The sequence below is a fragment of the Ciconia boyciana genome, chromosome 18 (assembly GCF_034638445.1).
Source record: "Ciconia boyciana chromosome 18, ASM3463844v1, whole genome shotgun sequence".
Classification (NCBI taxonomy): domain Eukaryota; kingdom Metazoa; phylum Chordata; class Aves; order Ciconiiformes; family Ciconiidae; genus Ciconia; species Ciconia boyciana.
In genome coordinates this window covers 2,134,899-2,153,682 of record NC_132951.1, presented here as the reverse complement: position 1 = coordinate 2,153,682, position 18,784 = coordinate 2,134,899, and the positions used below count along the sequence as shown (strand labels likewise).

General features: G+C 38.6%; 1 protein-coding gene across 4 annotated transcripts in view; it reads left to right on the top strand.

Moving 5' to 3' along the window:
- The window catches only part of RABGAP1 (RAB GTPase activating protein 1), a 76,505-nt gene that overhangs the window by 7,564 nt on the left and 50,157 nt on the right, over positions 1 to 18,784 (top strand). For all 4 annotated transcript variants that reach the window (XM_072882847.1, XM_072882850.1, XM_072882849.1 and 1 more), the window contains 8 exons: positions 6,139 to 6,373; positions 6,901 to 7,105; positions 8,316 to 8,490; positions 8,841 to 8,998; positions 12,677 to 12,787; positions 13,889 to 13,955; positions 15,464 to 15,566; positions 16,792 to 16,961. In XM_072882847.1, the coding sequence (XP_072738948.1) occupies positions 6,139 to 6,373; positions 6,901 to 7,105; positions 8,316 to 8,490; positions 8,841 to 8,998; positions 12,677 to 12,787; positions 13,889 to 13,955; positions 15,464 to 15,566; positions 16,792 to 16,961 (1,224 nt within the window). The remainder of the gene's footprint in view (positions 1 to 6,138; positions 6,374 to 6,900; positions 7,106 to 8,315; positions 8,491 to 8,840; positions 8,999 to 12,676; positions 12,788 to 13,888; positions 13,956 to 15,463; positions 15,567 to 16,791; positions 16,962 to 18,784) is intronic.

Genomic DNA, 18,784 nt, shown 5'->3' with positions numbered 1-18,784 from the left:
TTCTCTTTAAGAAATGTAGAAGTGTAGTTATAACTAACAACTTGGCATTAACTGGACAATACAAGCCTATGTGGTAGGCTTGTGTGAATTGGAAGGGCATTGACATCTTCTCACTTCTAAAAGTGCTGTTCTGAAAAGAGACCCTTGTCACTCTCTCTCTCTCTCTCTCTCTCTTTTTCCCCCTCCCCCCGCTTCTTAGTCTTTCATCCCAATTTGTATTTCAGCAGTCTTTAAGCAAAGTAACAGAAGTCAGGTGGTCACTCCAAATTCTGTCATTTTAGTGTGTTGAAACCCGGATCTTTCCTAGAGTGAGTCAAGTTAGTATGTTCTTTGTGGGAGATGGAAAGAGATATTCTGCCATCGCAAGGGACTGAAGTCTACAGTCACATCTGTGTCTTCAAAATAATGTCTTTAAAGATGATAAGAAATCACGTGTTCTGCCTGTTGGACTGGGTGTTCCTCTTTTCCTTAGCAGCAGTTGTACTTTATTGAACGTTTCTTGATGCTTTTGCTCATCTTGCTTTTACCTCCCAACTGCTTTGCTTGTTTTTCTTGCATTCCTTTGAGTCCTGGACAAGACATGCCATTATAGTGGCTATTTTCTTTTACATAGGACTTCAAGCTAATTCTGTTAGTTAAGAGTTTCGAGATCTTACTTTTGCTTAATCTGGCAAAAATGTTCACTTATATTTTATTGCTATTGCAGAAGATTGTCACTTCACATCATAGGATAGTCTAAAAAAACCTGAAATTTTCTTGAACAGTCAGCCTGGTGATCTGTGAAACCTGCTTAAAGACTGTAACCTCACGCTTGTCTTTCTAGATGCTGCAAATACCAGCAGGTATAAATACTTTAGAATTCAGAGTAGTCTCCATAGTGGTGCTTACCTTGAGAATGCTTATGTGGCAGGGTATGTAATTAGCTCCCCAGGTTGCGATGCGTCATTTGAGACCCCAGGAGACAGACACGGTCAACCAGATTTTCCATTCCATCCTGTTATTCCCAAAGAAAGTTTGGAAACATGAAATGCCGTAGTCTGCAACACTTCTTGCTCCACATGGGAGCTATTTGTATTGCTGGTCTAACACTTGCCTTGTTGTGGCTGTCCTGCAGTGTTTGTATGATACGCTATATCTTGTTTAGTACAATCAAAGAAATCAGAGACTTGTATATAAAGTAATCTTCAAAAAGCTTGCAAATATTTCAGAGGAGAATATGCTTAATGAATTTCAAACCAACTCCTGAAATGTGCTTCTTAAATTTTCCTCATGTGTTTACTTCCAAAGTGGTTTATAAAATGCTGGCTGCAGGTATGCTGTTCCTCTTGATGAGGGGAGAAGAACATTAGCACTGCTGCCTCCTGATCATCAACAATTGTAAAATAAAGTTGTGCTGTTCCCTGATTTGGCACTGAATGTCACAGAGCTTTGTAGGTCTTAGATAAGCTTCTTTATGAACTTGGTGCCAAGACTGAGCACAATCCTTGAACAAAATGATTCACCTTGAGCCTTTTTCAGTATTCCGGCGTTTGAGAGTATGTGCTGTTTGGTTATTGGCTGCAATCTCAGTGATTAATGGAAACATTATACCTTAGATAAGCAGTAGTGCGCAGTCTAAATTCTCCCATAAAGGGATCTTCCTGTTAGCCTCCTTCCTTCTACTTAAGGAGGTTAAAACTTTTAACAGAGGAAATGGGGGAAGACTTTTTAGCTGTTCTTAGGGACAGAAATTGTCTTTGGCTATTGTTCTGTGAGAAAAGAGACATACTACCCTAGAATATGGCTTTGTTCTTGGTACCTTTTTTTTTCAGCTTGCAAGTAGTCATTCAGTATTCAGTTTTACTGTATTATTAAAGTCTTTATTGTGTGCATGGATAAGTGGAGTTGCGAAAGTTGTCAGAGGTATGTTAAAAGTACTGTCACCGTGCTATCTGAAAGTGTTTAAGTAGTATATGGAAAGTTAGTATTAACAGTAGAACAAGAGAACTGAGGTTATGTATTTCACAGGAACAAATTAGATGAAATTTTTCAGGGAGAAGCAATTGCTTTGGTACTTATAACTAAGTAAATTTGTTTGTATATGTCAAAACCCATTTGCTTGGATGTGCCCACTAAGAAAAGCAGAAAATAAGTTTAGGTTCATCTTTGAGCAGGTGTCTTTTTCTGGTGTTCTGTTTCTTTAAAAAAGCAGTTTGAGGATCTTACATTGGCTAAGCGCAGTCTGAGGATGGAGCTAGAAGTTTAGGCTTGTGTTTGTTGAATGTGATAGGCTGTGAAATTTGTACATCAAACCTAAGGCTCTCATTTCGAATTTGTTGATATGCTTTTAATTATCATAGTTGATATAGTTTTGATATCAACTGATATAGTTTTAATTATAGATATCAATTGATATAGTTTTAATTAATAGTGCTGTGGACTGACTTAATGCACGTCTTTATTTTTGTTCTTTCTCAAGTCCAGCCAGAGAAATATTTATTCTGAACACAATCAGGAACCATATTTTTCTTCAGTTGGTCATATTTTTCTTCAGTTGGTCATATTTTTCTTCAGTTGGTCATAATTAATAAATGTGTTTTTGCTTTTGTCTATGCTGAAGTACCTGGTTTGATTTTAAAAAAGGGTTGTGAGTGATTGTTTTCCAGAAATATAATTTGCTAGCTGTCTCTGCTTTCCAGTATTGCTTCTGTGTCTGCTTTTGCCCACTGCCGGTGGGACTGAACTGGATTTATGAAAGCCTTGCTTCTGGAGCACGCTGTAGAACAGGAACTCTTGAACTACATGCTACAACGAGACCTCTCAGAGCAGAGGCCAGCAGCACATGCGTCAGGAGAAGGGAATAAACTACAGTTCTAATAAATCCCTTGTGTTGCTGTAAAGGGAGTTCGCTACATCCTATTTAAAGGTTAAGTAAAATTAGTTTTCAGTTTTGTGAGAACTGGAGAAAACAATGATTAGGGTAAATGGTTTCTCTCCTCTATCTCAAGCAAAGCTACATGAAGCATTTATTAGGTACACCTTGTTTGTTCTTCCCTTTTACCCTTAGTTCTGCTGCACTCTGTCGTGCTGCCTCTTACTTTTTTTTTTTGGGTTGCAGCAAAGTTTCAAGCATGTTTACATCTTAATGTGCACTGTTCCCACGATGCGGTGAATTTATACGGTTGCATAAGAGAGTGGTTTACATGAAGTTAGTCTTTGTATTTTAGGCCTCGTTTCTTGGGCAGCTGGCTTGTTGCATTTGATTGTTAGGATGATGAGAACAGCACAGCTCCTCCATTCCAAAAGTATATTTACTGTGTCTTTTAGAATTCTTTTTTGAGGGTAGTCTGTGCTGAGAAGGAAGGCTTTCTTGGAGGGATTCTTTTAAATTACTTTTTAAATGAAGATTTTGATGATGAGGTTTTAGAATATTTACAAGACAGATTTTTTTCTTTTTACGTGCCGATTTCCTGTTACACTGTAAACAACTTGGAGTTGTGTTTTACCTGTCACTACCATTTTTAGGAACTTTTATTTTCAAGATCATGTTTTATAGGGCAGTATCTAGATATAAGTTATTGATACTGATTATTTTCCCAGATACAGTAGATCACCATTCAGACTTTTTAAGCTTGTGATCTTGATGGAATAGAAGGTTTTTCATGTGCATTTTATGTTACTACCATTACAACATTTAATTCTCACTGGATATAAATTCCTTACCTTCCTTTCTCAAACCCAGACTGAAGTCTGTTTAATCACTGTGAGCAAAAGCATGTGAGATGCAGGTTTTTGCCAGAATTAATTTTAACTTCAAGTTTCATAGAAAACAGATCCTGTAAACTAGAAGTTACTTTAGGATTTTAATATATAGGCTTTAACAGGGCTGGCAGGACATTGTAATTGATTCATTATATTTTGTTGCAAAACATATAAATTATGTACAGTAAAGTAACATGGTGCATCTTCCATCATCATCATCATCTTTCTGATGAATGCCTGCAATGACCTGAATAACAAACTTGATACTTAAAAGGATTATGCCTTTGATGACCACATGCTTGTGCAAGATTTTTCATTGCTTCCATGATGAATCATGCAAATTAATACTAAAATTATTGGGAGGAGAATGCAAATCTGTGGATTCCTGTAACTAGTTAGAGGTTACGGATACTTCTGTGGATGTACAGCTCAGTAAGGCAGTTACTCTGTCCTACTCCTGGCAGATGATCCCAGATAGCACATGAATATATTTTAATCCATACTAAAAAAGTACTTTCTGTTTAGCGTGAGTTTCAAGAGCATAAACATCTCACAGGTTTGTTGTTGTTGTTTAGATTCTGTAGTAAAACAGTCACTAGGTTATTACTTTTTTTTTAATGTCCCTCCAGCCTCTAGGATCTTGTGTGCTTGCTGGTTTTTTCACTACCTGTGAATTTCATTTTTTGCCTACTTTCTTCTGAAGAGCAGGGATCTGGGACTTTTCTTCTCTTAAACTAATTGTATTCTGCTCTATTCTAGAGTAATTCCAGGTCAGAAGTTTCTGTTCTTTGTTAATATTCTTGGGTATTAAATAGTTATTTTTCACCGGAAAACTAATATGCAGTTTACACCTTTAATGCAATGTAGATAGAGGTGGCAGATACAGATAATTATTTGGCGATTGTGGGTCTGAGTGTGAAAGAGAAGACAGTAAGTAAACTTCATGTTTCTTCCTTTTCCCTCTGAACTGAGAAGTTTGTCTTTGGGGATGCGATGGAAATGACCATATGTCAGAATTCTGACTTGGCTGAGAAACCTCTAATCTCACTGTAATTATTCCTGAGACCTGCCCGGTGGAAATGCACGTACAAATATTTAAGTAATATCTGATGATTTGCTCATAGTATATTTAATTAATTGCAAGGCTCATCTGTGTGCATGAAGGTGCTCTATTATCTGTTCCAGCGTTACTTCAGCAGTCTTAACTGGACTTCAGGTTGATTTGTATACTGTTAAAATGTGAGAAGCTTGGCCATTGCTTCAGGTACTTTCAAGATAATTTAATTGTCTACTATGAGATGCTCGTTTTGAGGCAGATGGAATCTGCTTCAATACTGAGATTGTGTTATGGGCAGATTTCTGTCTGCTCTGTATTCTTCCTCCTGTTTTTAATCACTTCCTTTCTTTACTATCTTATTTTACAGATTAAAAAAAAAGGAAAATTTTCTTTAATAAGATTTCATTTACACTCTCTTCGAGACCTTGGGGTAGTTGCACAATTTGGATTTTATAAGCTTGCGTGTAGCGTCTTAAGTCAGTAAGCTTACAGAGATGTAAGGATACAGAAATGCATATCTGCTCATAGGGTTGAGTTTTGGTGCCAACAATAACCAGCAGCAGTTGAAGTGCTGGAATCGAGTACCTTTCTCTGACTGCCATTTGGTAAAATACTTCTGTAAACTCCATTTCCATGCTTAATTTCTAGACTATGTAAAGCATCAGTCACTTCCCTATTAATTGCAGAGGAATGGACAAAGAGTTTCCTTAGATACAGTACGTAAGAGTTTCCTGAAATTAATATCTTCATTCTCTTTCTAGCTTAGGACCTAATTTCGCACCATTTAGGTTGCTTCCTGCTTTCATGTTGCCTTCAATGAGTGCAGAGTCACCTGTAGATGAGTGTTAGGAAATAAAACAACGCTACCTCTTCTCCTCAGCATGATGCATAATCCTGTTCCAGATTCTTCTCTTCCTGTGAAACCTTGCTATCTTACCCATGAACCATGTAGCGTATGTAATTATATTTCGCTCTTTCTGGTACTGTTCTGAGAATTATTATAGACCACTGTACTGTGGACATCTGTAAGTTTCTTCTGTCATAAACTAGTCTTTGTAGTTGGTGATTAAAGACTAGTTTGAGAGTAATTTCCTCACTTTTTCCAGTGCTAGAAAATTCCTGCTTTGAGCTTGTTGATTTGCTAAAGGAGGGAGGATATAATCTGTACTGGCGAGCATTTGCACAATGCAATTTTTGTTTACGGTTGTAACTAGGTTAAATTTGTTAACTGCTGCTTTAGTTGACAGAAAAAGCCGTATGAATGGCCTGGTGCTTGAAGGGTACTTTTTTTTCATTTGAACAGTCTTTTTTTTTGTCCCAACTCTGTTTGTGGCTCTTAGATTGTGGGGAATGGAAGCGAACAGCAGCTGCAGAGGGAGCTTGAAGACGTGCTGATGGACCCACCCATGGAAGATCAGTCAAGTGACCGGGACCATGGAGAAGAACTTAGAACTGATGGCGATGGGGAAGAACCTGTTGTGCTTGAAGCTTCAGCATCCTCTACCATTAACCCAGTGTCGGTGGCAGGACTCCAGAAACCAGAAATGAGTTTGCCAGTGAAACCGTCCCAGGGAGGTTAGAAAAAAAATGGGGAATGCCTGGTGGTATCTTATGAGGTAGCTTTTTGTGGGGAAAGGAGGGAGAATTTGAGTACAGGTGTGTCCGCCAACCTTTCCCCATTTCTCCCATTATAATCACCTAGTGCAGTAAATGCCAGGTTATGTGATGCAAGAGTTAACATATGCTGAACTGTCCTCTCTTCTGAAAACACTTGCTATACTAGCCTTGAGATGTGTGCAGAAATATTATGCTTACTTGCCTGGCTGTATAAAACATTAGTCTTTTTAGCTCGTCTGTGCATCTTATATTTAAAAGAAGCCCTCTGAGTGAACTGGTTGTAGAGTTGGGGTAGCTGAGTTGCTCTCTGCCATCAGTAACTCGCTTTCAGGCAGGGTTTTCCTATAGTATTTTGGCCTGGCCTGACTTTCTGTAATGTGTTTCTTGGTCGCTTTTGTCATTTAGTTAGTGATGGGTCAATCTCTGATAATTTACTTACATATGCTTGTTTTGCTTCTTATGTTCAACTTTGTGTCTCACCCTAGACTGTGAGGATTTGAGCCCTTTTACACCTATGACAGATGAGGACAGCGTGGTGTTTAGCAAGCTCACCTACTTAGGCTGTGCCTCTGTGAACGCTCCCCGGAGTGAAGTGGAAGCCCTCAGAATGATGTCCATCTTACGAAGCCAGTGCCAGATTTCTTTAGATGTGACTCTGTCAGTGCCTAATGTCTCTGAAGGAACAGTGAGGTATGCAGCTCACTCAGGTGTACTCTGTGACTGTGTGCATTTAATCTTATTTCCTTTTAGCAAAGGAAACAAGCTACCAGTTTATCTGGGAGGAGACATGAGCAACTCGGGATTTTGTTTAGTGGAAAAAGTGGGTTTTAAAGAGGTCTGAGAACAGTGATGCTTTGAATTTGTTTACCAAAGGCATTTTATGTCCGAGGATCAGTATGAAATATTATGATGATCCAGGGTGTCCCCAGAGCCATAGCGGGAGTGGTTATTGATGAACACTTTGGAAATAGCCTGGAAAGTATTTAGTTTGTAGGGCTGGAGGCTTAACAGGAATGAGGCTATCCACTGCTGCATATTAGTGTAGCTTTTTGAAGGCTAAGCCCTGAAAACTGTGGGGAAATTACTGGTGGAAATGTCTGTTGTATTGTACTTTTTTATGCTGTTCAATTTAAATATAATTATTCTGGTCAAGCTTTGCAGTAAATGATGGTCAGGAGCTAGTTTCTTTGTGATGTACTTTCTCCAGTAGCTATGTGTCGTGGTTTAACCCCAGCCAGCAACTCAGCCCCACCCAGCCGCTCGCTCCCTCCTCCCTGGTGGGATGGGGGAGAGAATCGGAAGGGTAAAAGTGAGAAAACTCCTGGGTTGAGATAAAGACAGTTTAACAGGGAAAGCAAAAGCCGCGCAGGCAAGCAAAGCAAACCAAGGAATCCATTCACTCCTTCCCATGGGCAGGCAGGTGTTCAGCCATCTCCAGGACAGCAGGGCTCCATCACGCGTAACGGTGCCTTGGGAGGACAAACGCCATCGCTCCAAACGCCCCCCCTTCCTCCTTCTGCCCCAGCTTTATACACCGAGCGTGACGCCCTATGGTGTGGGACAGCCCTCTGGGCAGCTGGGGTCAGCTCTCCCAGCCGTGTCCCCTCCCAGCCCCTTGTGCCCCCCCAGCCCACTCGCTGGTGGGGTGGGGTGAGAGCAGAAAAGGCCTTGATGGTGTGTAAGCACCACTCAGCAGTAATGAAAACATCCCTGTGTTATCAACACTGTTTCCAGCACAAATCCAAAACAGCCCCATACTAGCGACTATAAAGAAAATTAACTCTATCCCAGCCAAAACCAGCAGACTATGAAATTGTTAAAGCTTGCAAGTTAATATCTGTCTGAAAGAATTCTTCTAAAGGTGCAAGCTTTGTTTTTTTTCCTCTCTCTCTCTTAACAGACTTTTAGATCCTCAGACAAACACAGAAATAGCAAATTATCCAATCTATAAAATCCTTTTCTGTGTACGAGGGCATGATGGAACCCCTGAAAGTGATTGCTTTGCTTTCACTGAAAGCCACTACAATGCAGAACTCTTCAGGATTCATGTCTTCCGATGTGAAATCCAAGAGGCTGTAAGTTGAATATTTTTGTCTAATGATAATTATGTACATGTAAACGTTATTACTGAAATGAAACTGAAGTATTTCAGGCACTTTAGAAGTAATGTAATTCATCACTTCTGGCTTTTTTCTACCCCAAGTTAAGATAATTATAGAACCCTCAGATATGAAATAAGATGCACATTTAATAGTTTATCCTTTTAAGAAGTGTAGAAACCCAGTTAATTAGATGCTAAAACTGAATTATTTTCGTACTATTACTTCTCATTCTATTCTTCAGTGAAAATTCAGGTAGGTTTCAGCTGCTGCATTCTGTATTGCCTGTAGCTTTCTGATCTTTCTTCGGTGCTGTCTAAATGCAGGTGAGCCGAATACTGTACAGCTTTGCCACTGCCTTCCGTCGTTCTGCCAAACAAACTCCACTTTCAGCCATTGCCACCCCACAGACTCCAGACAGTGATATTTTCACCTTCTCTGTGTCACTGGAAATCAAAGAAGATGATGGGAAAGGTTATTTCAGGTATAGATTCTTCATTTCTGTGCATACAGCATCTGGTTCTGTTGGAAAGTGAGTGAAAAGAGAGTGTGAGTCTGAAGTGCTCCCTAAATTCCCTTTTTGAAAGTTTCCTATTCTAGTTTAAATGAATCCCAGACACAAACGTTTTTGGGAAGTAAAACAGTCATGACCCTCTGGACTATTTAATTTTGGTCGTTGAACTGAACCTGGTGCTACCTGCAAAGTGCTTTTTCTATTTTGTATTTTTCTTTTGTCTTTAAACCCTTTTCTATGCAATATGTTTTAAGTTGGGTTCAGCTGAATTGCTGCTGAAGCTGAAAATGCATCATTGTGACTGTGTTCTCATGTCCTGAGTTGTGCGTGTTTTCGGCCAGGTTTTCAAAGGTGCTGAGGCTGTGTGAATACTGCAGGAGGCATAAAGGTGCATATTTTTAATAAAGTCTCATGAAAGAAGGCAGAGAAAATTAGAAACTCTGAAAATTCAATTTTTAAAATCATTTTTATAATAATTTATCAGAAAGCTAAATTACTCTCCAGAGAAGTATTCAGCCATATCTGTTTGTCACAAGACACACTTACTTTTAATGTCTAGTACAGGTCTATTACTGCTTCATCAGCCAAGAGCTTGATGATCAAGATCTCAGGCTTGTTCCCACATTGCTGTTCCATAAATAAATAAAGGTGTAGTTGTCCATAATGTGTTTTTTTTTTTGTCTCCAGAGATCTGGCTCTGTATGCAACCCGGTGTCAGAAAACAACCATACAATCATGAATTTGTGATCAGCAAGTGTCTAGAATTTAATGTAATAACATTATTTAAAACCCTTTCTTAAATAGTTGCTTACTTACAGTCATAGTAAAGATGTTTGTGTAGAGGCAGAAAGTTCAAATACATAGGAACATAAAGGCCACTTTGCACTTTCACTTTGGTCATTAGATTTGCTTTTGCTCCATGAATGGAATAAATTCAGTTCAATCTTTCTTAAATATGTTGCCCTGGGAGAATTCTCTAGGGAAGTTGGAGAGCAGAATGTAATAGAACAAATCATACATGCTGGACTTTTTCCTCTTTACGTGAGAGTGCTTTGGTAGTTGCTGGAGGTGCATAGTGCAGGCTGAAATCTTCCAGTGTTGCCCAGGAAAGGTAAATTTCTTGAATGACATTGCCTATGTAGACACACTGTTATTTTTATCCTAGTAAAACCCCAGCTTTCCTTATTTCCCCCTTGTGATTGCAGCTTCTAGTTACATCATGCATTTTAAGAATATGAAGGATAAATCCTTCATCCATACCCATTTCCCTGTGATTTCTTAGGATTGAGCTCTGTATTAGTTATTGAAAGCAGAAAAGAAGGCAGAATTCAAATTTGTTATCAAAGGTCATCAATATTAGTTCTCCTTGGTTTTGCTATGATCTGTTTCATTAAAATACTCACCTGTTCTGATCTGTGAAGTAGTGTTTCTTTATCAGTATCAAAAAGGCTTTATGAACAAAGCTTGCCTCTGTTTCTAACTGGTTCTGTTTTCTGACTGAGTTATCAAAATTTAATTTAATTCCCCCCCCCCCCCCCCCCGAACCAGGTGTTATTAGCAAGTGGTGGTGTAGGGTGAGAGTATTAGAGCAGCTTTTCACGTTGTATTGGCTAATGCTGTTTTCATGGTGTTTTCAAGTCTGATGGTGGATAACCTTGGTTTCTAAAAAGACCTTTTTTAGTTTATGCTAAAAAGGGTTTTTTTCTGCTTAGCCTATACACAGTGCCCTTAGATGTTTTATGTAACCATTTATAGTGTTCTGTAATTGCTGAAGTGTCTTTATTACAGTACAGCATGTCTGCCAAATACGCTGACTTGTTGAGTACACTGGCTCCTAGCCACAGCTTCAGAGATGTTTCTCTTCTTGGATTTACATCAAGCTCAAGTTTTATTTATTAGATAAATAAATAAATCCCATTTAATACTCTGGTATTTATTCAGCACTCTGAAGGACTGTTCAAGTGTTGAAACTGAAAAATTATTTAGCTCAGGGCCTGAGCCTGAAAGATACTGACAGTTCTTGGGCTTGGATGCAGCTGTGGCCACTGGGGTGCACAGCAGGTGGAAGCACGGCTGCAGCACACGGTGATATGCCAGGTGAGGTTCAGTCTTGCTGGCTTGGTACCGATGTCAGCATAGCCACAGCAGTGCAGGCGGTGTGAGCCAGCCTAGGATTTGATGCTGATGTGGTTTCCAGAAGTTGTGCTGCTAAGAGCTGTTTCGGTCCTAGCCAGTTCAGGTATGTCAGCATGGACTGTAGATGTATGTATACTGTATGTAGCATGGGACCTCAGCCTTTGCTATGGAGGTGTATCTAAGGATCTTTTCAGCCACAAAAGTACAGTTGCATGAGGGGTGGAGCGGGGCATTTGTTTAAAAGCTAGGTACCTACTCTATACAAGGTGAAGAAAAGTGGATTTTTGCCTCCAGCTAAGCAGAATCCTACCTACATTGGATGTACAGAACAGGTTTTAGTTCAAATAGCAAGCTTTATCAGTTTGACACTAATCCTCATATGACCCTTTGCGTGCAGACCCACGCTTACCTGGAAGTTGAGGGAACGCTTTCTGCATACTCAGTCTCTGATCTCAGTCTTTAATGTACTTGAACCTGTCTTGGCTCATCTACCCTCACTTGTCACCCTGGGTCACTAGTAGTGCATTTCTGTCATGCTGGGGAAATGAGGTCTGACTGCGTGTACTGGTTCTCAGTATGTAAATCCACTGTCCTGGCCCCGGAGACAAAACTCCTGCTGACAGTTAAAGGCAGTCTGCCATTCCCTGGCCTGGGTAAGCACCTGCTGTCAGAAAATAAACCGAAATTTTATTGGAGGTGTTCAACTATGGGCAATACTCCACAGTCCATCTTGTAACTCCTGGGGGTAACAATCCATAGTTTGAAAGTCTGAAATAAAATAAGGATTATTTTTATACCCAAGGGTATAAAATTCTATACCCAAGGGTATAAAAATGTGTTGACTTATAAAAAGGGTTGACTTAAAAAGAAAGTCAAGATCCAACAGTCTCAATTTGTCCAGTATTTAGTGCAACTGTGCTGCTCAACAGGGAATATTGATGCTAAAACTTTAGTGTGTGTATTAGCATTGAAGTGTAAATTTAGGGTTTTCCACCACAGCACACTATCCCTCTTTTTGCAGCATTTAGGAGAAGGTGCTCTCTAGAGAGGAAAAAATAAGGGAAATAGTATAAAGACTGGTGCACTCTCTTGGATTGTTGGCTTATCATGTGCCCCAGCAGTCACCTCCCTTGTGAAAGAAAGCGATATGCAGTTTCTTATAACTAATTGCTTAACAGGTAATATTTGGTGTGACATGGCGAATCAATATTTAGAAACTTGCTTGAAATGCTGCTGGAAGTCTCACAACACTAAGCCACGCAGTATAAAAACACAGTTTTTATTTTGAAAACTAAGTATCCTTGGTTTTCACCTAATGATGATAAAACAACATCACCTAATTATGTTGCCATTTCTTTCATGTTACTGATTGCAGTGTGCAAGGAAGAAAGGTCTTAAGTGCTTTTGTGTAAGAAGCTGGCTTCACCAAGTGTCTGATGCTGTTTTTGATACATGCAAGGAATACAGATAAATGACGCTCTGAGTTTCTTTTCCTTTCCTGGTAAATAACAGTGCAGTTCCCAAAGACAAGGACAGGCAATGCTTTAAACTCCGCCAAGGAATTGATAAGAAGATAGTGATTTACGTTCAACAGACAACTAATAAAGAACTTGCTATTGAGAGGTAATTTCATCGATTTTTAAAAAATTCTTTATCTGTGTGATGTTTTGTGTTCTTTCCTCTGAGGCAGCAGATTAGTAATTGTTCTATGAATACTCCATTTGTGTAGTTTAACGCCACACCTCTTCCGTGAGTGGGACTGTGCAGAAGATCGGATCGGTTTGTTCAGTGCGTGTGTGGCAGGGGGCACAATACAGGCGTGGTCAAATCTTGCACAGATCTGGTTGTGGAATCAGTGGTCGCATCCCCTCTAAATACCCATTTCAAAATCTTTTTTAAAAAACATACTGCTTTTTTTTTTTCAGTGGCCAGTTTGTCTTAAATGCTGAGGCTATAATCAGTGACTGAGTTATTTCCATTTGCTTTCCTTTCATCTCTTTTGCATCTGAGAATATTGTTGTACATATGCTTTGAATCTGCCACAGTCTGGAATTCTAGAATATGAAGCGTTTGTGTAGGGAAGGGGAGAGCTCAGACTTCAAATCTTTCCCTGCTTAGAAATAAACTAGCGGTTTTTGACTACTGACAGAGTTTAGTGCTGCTCGTGCTACAGAGAAAAGACGCAGCTTCTGCCAGCCTGTGTAGTCTGAAATGACATGCAGGACAGTGTGGTAAACCAGAGGATGAAGTGGAATATACCTATGTGGGCCAAAAGTAGTTGTGAAATGAAACCATAAGACAGGTCCTTGCACTTCATCTGATTCTTGTCTGTATCAAAGGGTAAATTCTATGCAAATATGACTCCGAAAAAAAAAATTAAAAGAAGGGAAGAAGAATGCGGGCCACGTTGCCTTGTGGGATAGGGAACCCTTGTTAGCAGCGTCTGTTTCACACTGTTCTTGCAAACAAAGATAATTGAACAACTTTCCAGGCTACTGTAAGCAGTGTAAAATCATGTTGTAAATATGCTATGAAATCTTGCTCGACATTTTTAATATTGGCTTGACATGCTTGATGCTGCTTTCAAATGCCAAGGTTTGTTGACATTTGTTATTGGATTCATGGGCTGCTTGTGATGTATGACAGCGTGTATTTAGATAAGGAATGTTAATGGTTTGTTTATGAGTAAGTCTAATTTTTGCATTTTTTCGCCTGGCTTTGCAGATGTTTTGGCCTTCTCCTTAGCCGTGGGAAAGATGTTCGGAGTGGTGACATGCACCTTTTAGATTTGGTAAGGATCTTTTATTAACAAAATTCAGTAATAATTTTGATTACGATTGTGCCTGATCTCAGGGTAGACAGAAAAGATTTAAATGCTTATGCACGCTTGTTGATGAGGATTGGTGCTGTAGCTTATGCTATTAAGGGTGAGGCTCTGGGCAACTGGGTTGAATCCCTGCCTCTGCTACAGAGTTAGAATATGACCTGATGCTTGGTCAAGGGAGTTGCCCAATTTTGCAGTCAGTCATGACTGTTCTCAGTTAGGTGCCTGAAATAAGAAACATGGAACCTTATTTTTGGAAGTGGTGAATATTAAAGAGCTGTGCTTTGAACATAAAAAGTTTTATAGCACTTTATATACTTATCGCTGTAAAAATTGAGGCCTGAGTGGCTTCAAATATAACACTGAGAATTAGTGGGTGCTTTATTTTTATGACTCACTTTTCCATCTATAAAGTGATGATAGAGATCATCTGATTTCACAAGCGTGTTGTGAAAACAAACTTGCTAGGATTTAGGAAGTACATGCTTGTTACAGTAGTGAGTACCCAAAAAGGCCCAATACTACATGAAAAATTTTGCTTTTTACCAGGCTTTAGATTGCCCAGAAAATAAGGTTGGTGGGAAGACAGACGCGCTGAACAATAAAGATAAAATACTGACTTCATTCTTGATAGCTGAATAGCATGCGTTTTGTCTGCTGAATAAAGCTGGATCTCAAAATGGTTTAGAGTAAAATTTATTTTATAAAATAGCTACTTAGGATAAAATAAAACACATCTGGTGTATTAAAACATCATAGTGAAGTAGAAGGTGTGATAATGTGAAACATCTGCCAAGTTTACAAGTTCAGCAGCTTGTAAGAGAGCGTTCTGATTTAATTTGTTTTCTTGTATTAGATGCAATGAACTACATCCCCTCAGTTCATGACTAAAGCCTTATATGTTTAAATGCTTTACCACTCAGGCAGCTGTCATTCAGAGACTGAATGATGCAAAATGAGGCCAAAATGACTGGATTGCCTTGGATTTTCCAGAACAACTTAAAAGAAGCTTGAAAAGGTGTTTCTTTTTTTGGTTTGTTTTTTCTGTTTGTGGTTTGTTTTTTTTTTTCAAACAACAACAAAAAACCAAAGCCGTTGCAGCTTGGAGTCCTGTCTTTCCAAGTACTTGGCTGTGATCTGACCTACACCTCTGTGAGCTGAAAGTTGCTGTCAAATGGCCACCTCCAAAATGAGCTATTGGTCTTCAGGTCTCACTAGACAGATGTTCATACCACATGCGTAGATAAGAATTAGTGGTAATTGGCCTTTTTGTGTTATCAGCAAGGAGACCAAAGATTGCATGGGAACTCTATTCTTTTCTTCAGAGATGATCTCTGTTACAGGACTGTGTCACGTGGACTTCAGATGCTTGCCCTTCTCTTGCCAGTGCAGTAGCTGTTTTATGGGGCTGAGACTTCATAATATAGAGATTTCTTTAATTTAAATAAAAATACATAAACTTACCTTGTTTCCAGGAGTCCATGGGTAAAAGTTCTGATGGGAAATCATACGTGATCACTGGGAGCTGGAATCAAAAATCTCCACACTTCCAGTTTGTAAATGAAGAAACACCAAAAGGTATGAACTTTGCCAGATGTTATCCCTAGCCAGGGCAAATGACTTGCATAGTGGGCATCGGATCAATTCTCTTTTGTTTTAAGATGAATCCTGCAAAAAGACTTTCTTCACAGTATGGGATATATCCTCAGAAAGTAAGATGCCAGATGTAACACAAAAATCTAAACAAAATAGAAGGCTAGAAGAAAACTCGTGCGTTCAGTAATAATACCTTGTAAGAATAACTGTATCCCACTAGGAGGCTGTATAGGTGTGGGGACGGGATGCAGATGCTTTGTGCACCAGTAGAGCTTCTTAAGAATCCCGTTGAGAATTGCACTAAATGACTATTGCAGATTTCTTCTTTGCTTAGTTTCTGTAGTCAGTTCAGATTTTTCTGAATCCAAGTTTTTAATTAGAAAAGAAGAAGGATTCCTGTACCTATGAAAACAAAAGTAAAACATGCCTAACTGTAATCTGAAAATCGCTGATGCTGCATTGCTCTCTTGAGTCCTGAAACAGATCTGTCATTACTTCTTTTAAGATGTCAGCTGAATTATCATCTTTTCAATCTATTTTCACAGTTGCATGCCAAAGGTTGGTGAAGTTAATGGGAATTGACTGGGCAAAGTCATAAAAGTCAGCTGCTGGGTACAGCTGGGTACAATCTGCTGCTAGATTGAATGCCATCCTTCCTAAAGGACACAATTTATCATTTAGTACCAGAAGAGATCTCATAGGTCACTGACTCCAGTTGCCTCCTTTTGGAGCATCAGACTGTATAGTCAATTTTCTGACTCTCACAGCTGAGATAGTCTTAAATGCTACCTTTAATATGGTGGGACTTAAGAGTTGTCTAAGTAACTTCTAAAAACAACTAAAATGTAATTAGGCTAGATAGCAAGAGATTTGCACTGTGGAGTTAAGTATACAGATCCTTTATAATGTTTAATGAAGATTTTTGATACATTTCAGTGGGATTTGAGAAAGCAAAATTTTTATTCTCTTTAACAAGATCGTTTTCTTGGCTTGAAGACTTAAGTTTCCTTACTCTCTAGTGAATAGTGCATAGTCATCTTATTTTCCTGTTTTGAAACTTCTAGGGTTTTGAGATGTTAAATTAGGGAAAAAAATTAAATTCTGCAAAAAAGTTTCTTTTGTTCTTTCATGTTACTAGGAAAGAGGTTATGGAATATTTTGTTTGAAATATTTCTTGTAATACTATCGCTTTGTTTTTTTTCTCTAGATAAAGTATTGTTCATGACTACTGCTGTGGATTTGGTGATAACTGAGGTTCAGGAACCTGTTCGATTCATTCTGGAGACTAAAGTCAGAGTTTGTTCACCTAATGAGAGATTGTTCTGGCCCTTCAGCAAACGTAGCTCTACTGAAAATTTTTTCCTAAAATTGAAACAGGTAACACTTAAAAAATAAAAAAAAACAAACAAAAAAAGCCAAACAAAAAACCAAACCAAAACAAAAAAAACCCAAAACCTGCAGGTAATTTGGGATTTGGCAAGGTTGTTTTTCAAATATAACTGTGGTACGGTCAGTTATATTGTTTCGAGACTTGAGAGGTAGATTTATGGTATAATGCTGCATAAATACAAATGCATTGGAGGTGAAGATGAATTGCAGTTGTTATTGCCTGTTGGCAGATCAGAATTTCACTATGGTTGTTTCTCCCTATGATTGGTAAAACCTTTAACTAATATAATGGTCATGTTTCAACATCTTGCTCCTGAATCAAAGAGGTACAATAAATGCTCTTCAATTTTAGAAAACTTGTCCTTCATTAAGCTAATTGTTGCTGGCTATCTAAAGTTCCATAAAAAGCTGGATGTCCTCATTTCAAAGCAAATTTTGACAGCTTTGATGAGGCTGCGACGTTACATAGAGGCTTATGGATTTTCCAGCCAAACCACAGAAATAAAAGAAACAGAGGATTTATCTGCAACCCAGGGCTATGCTGAGAGTTGCTTGCACAAGGGTACAGTAGGGTAAGTGTGTAAAACTAAGGGTTAAGAGGAAAAAAAGGCTTTAAGATAATCCTGCTGACATGCTATCTGATATGTCACTAAATTGATTTTATCATACAAATCCAACTTTTATTTTTTAGATGAGCAAACATCTACCTGAAATTAGAAAAAAAATTATTTTCTGTGGAAGTCTATTTTCACCCTTGCACGTGGTTGGAAGCAGAGATTTCACACATATCCCAAATTTCCCCTGGGGAAAAAAAATCCAAGCAACCACAAAAAATTCCTAGAACTTGTTAAACACTTTTACTGTTTTTTCCAAGTTAGTTTTTTACGCTAGCTACTAAAAAGAAAAGGATTATTTCTGTCCAGGATATTCATAATAACAGTACAAGGCAATAACTTGGTCTCAAAATAAGGCTGGGAAGTTGAAGGTCCAAGTTGCTAAAGAGATGATGTACTTGAAGTAGCTGCCATTCTCCTGCTTTAGAAATTATTGTTCTGAAGTGCAAGTTGTGTTTAAAGAGATGAAAATACACAGAAGCAAATAACAATGTGGATGTACGTGCTCTCTCAAGGTTTAATAATTCTGGGCACAGCCCAAAAAAGCAAGGTTGGAGTCCTGATTTCTTGATAAGTGTTCTTTTTTAGAGAGGTTTTGAATGAAATAAGAGGTTTTTCTTAGTTCTTTTTGGATTTGTCTTAAAGTGCTAGTAAATAATGGCATCTTGGTGGTAATACAGATGAGGTTCAGTAAGGAACCTCTTTTTTGTGTATGTCCTATTTTTTATATAAAATATGAATAAACATTCTGGAAACGTTCCTTCAAAATTTAAGTTGGAAAAATTCTTCATGGATGAGATCAGTCTTTTTATTTAGGATATTTTTGAGGTGGAGCATGGAGATTTTGAACAGTTAAGGCTCTGGGGGTATAAATATTCTGCAACCTCCAAAAGGTGCTTTTTCTGTTTGGCAGTTTAAAGGAAGCTTATCTTACTTAGCTAATTCTGTATCTTTTGTCTTACCAAATTCACAGGCATTGTGACTTATCTTAGCTAATTCTCTTTTTTCCACAGGCACTGTCAGGTTGTCCAACTTCCAGTGTTTACTAATGGAAGATTATCAAAATTCATAGTGGAAGCAACAAATATAGAATGTACTGCCTGATAAGCCTGGAAGGGAAACCTGTTTCTATGGAGTCATGATTAGGCTATTAAAAATACAGCTGTGCAGAATTGGCTTATCTTACTTTGGCAGTGT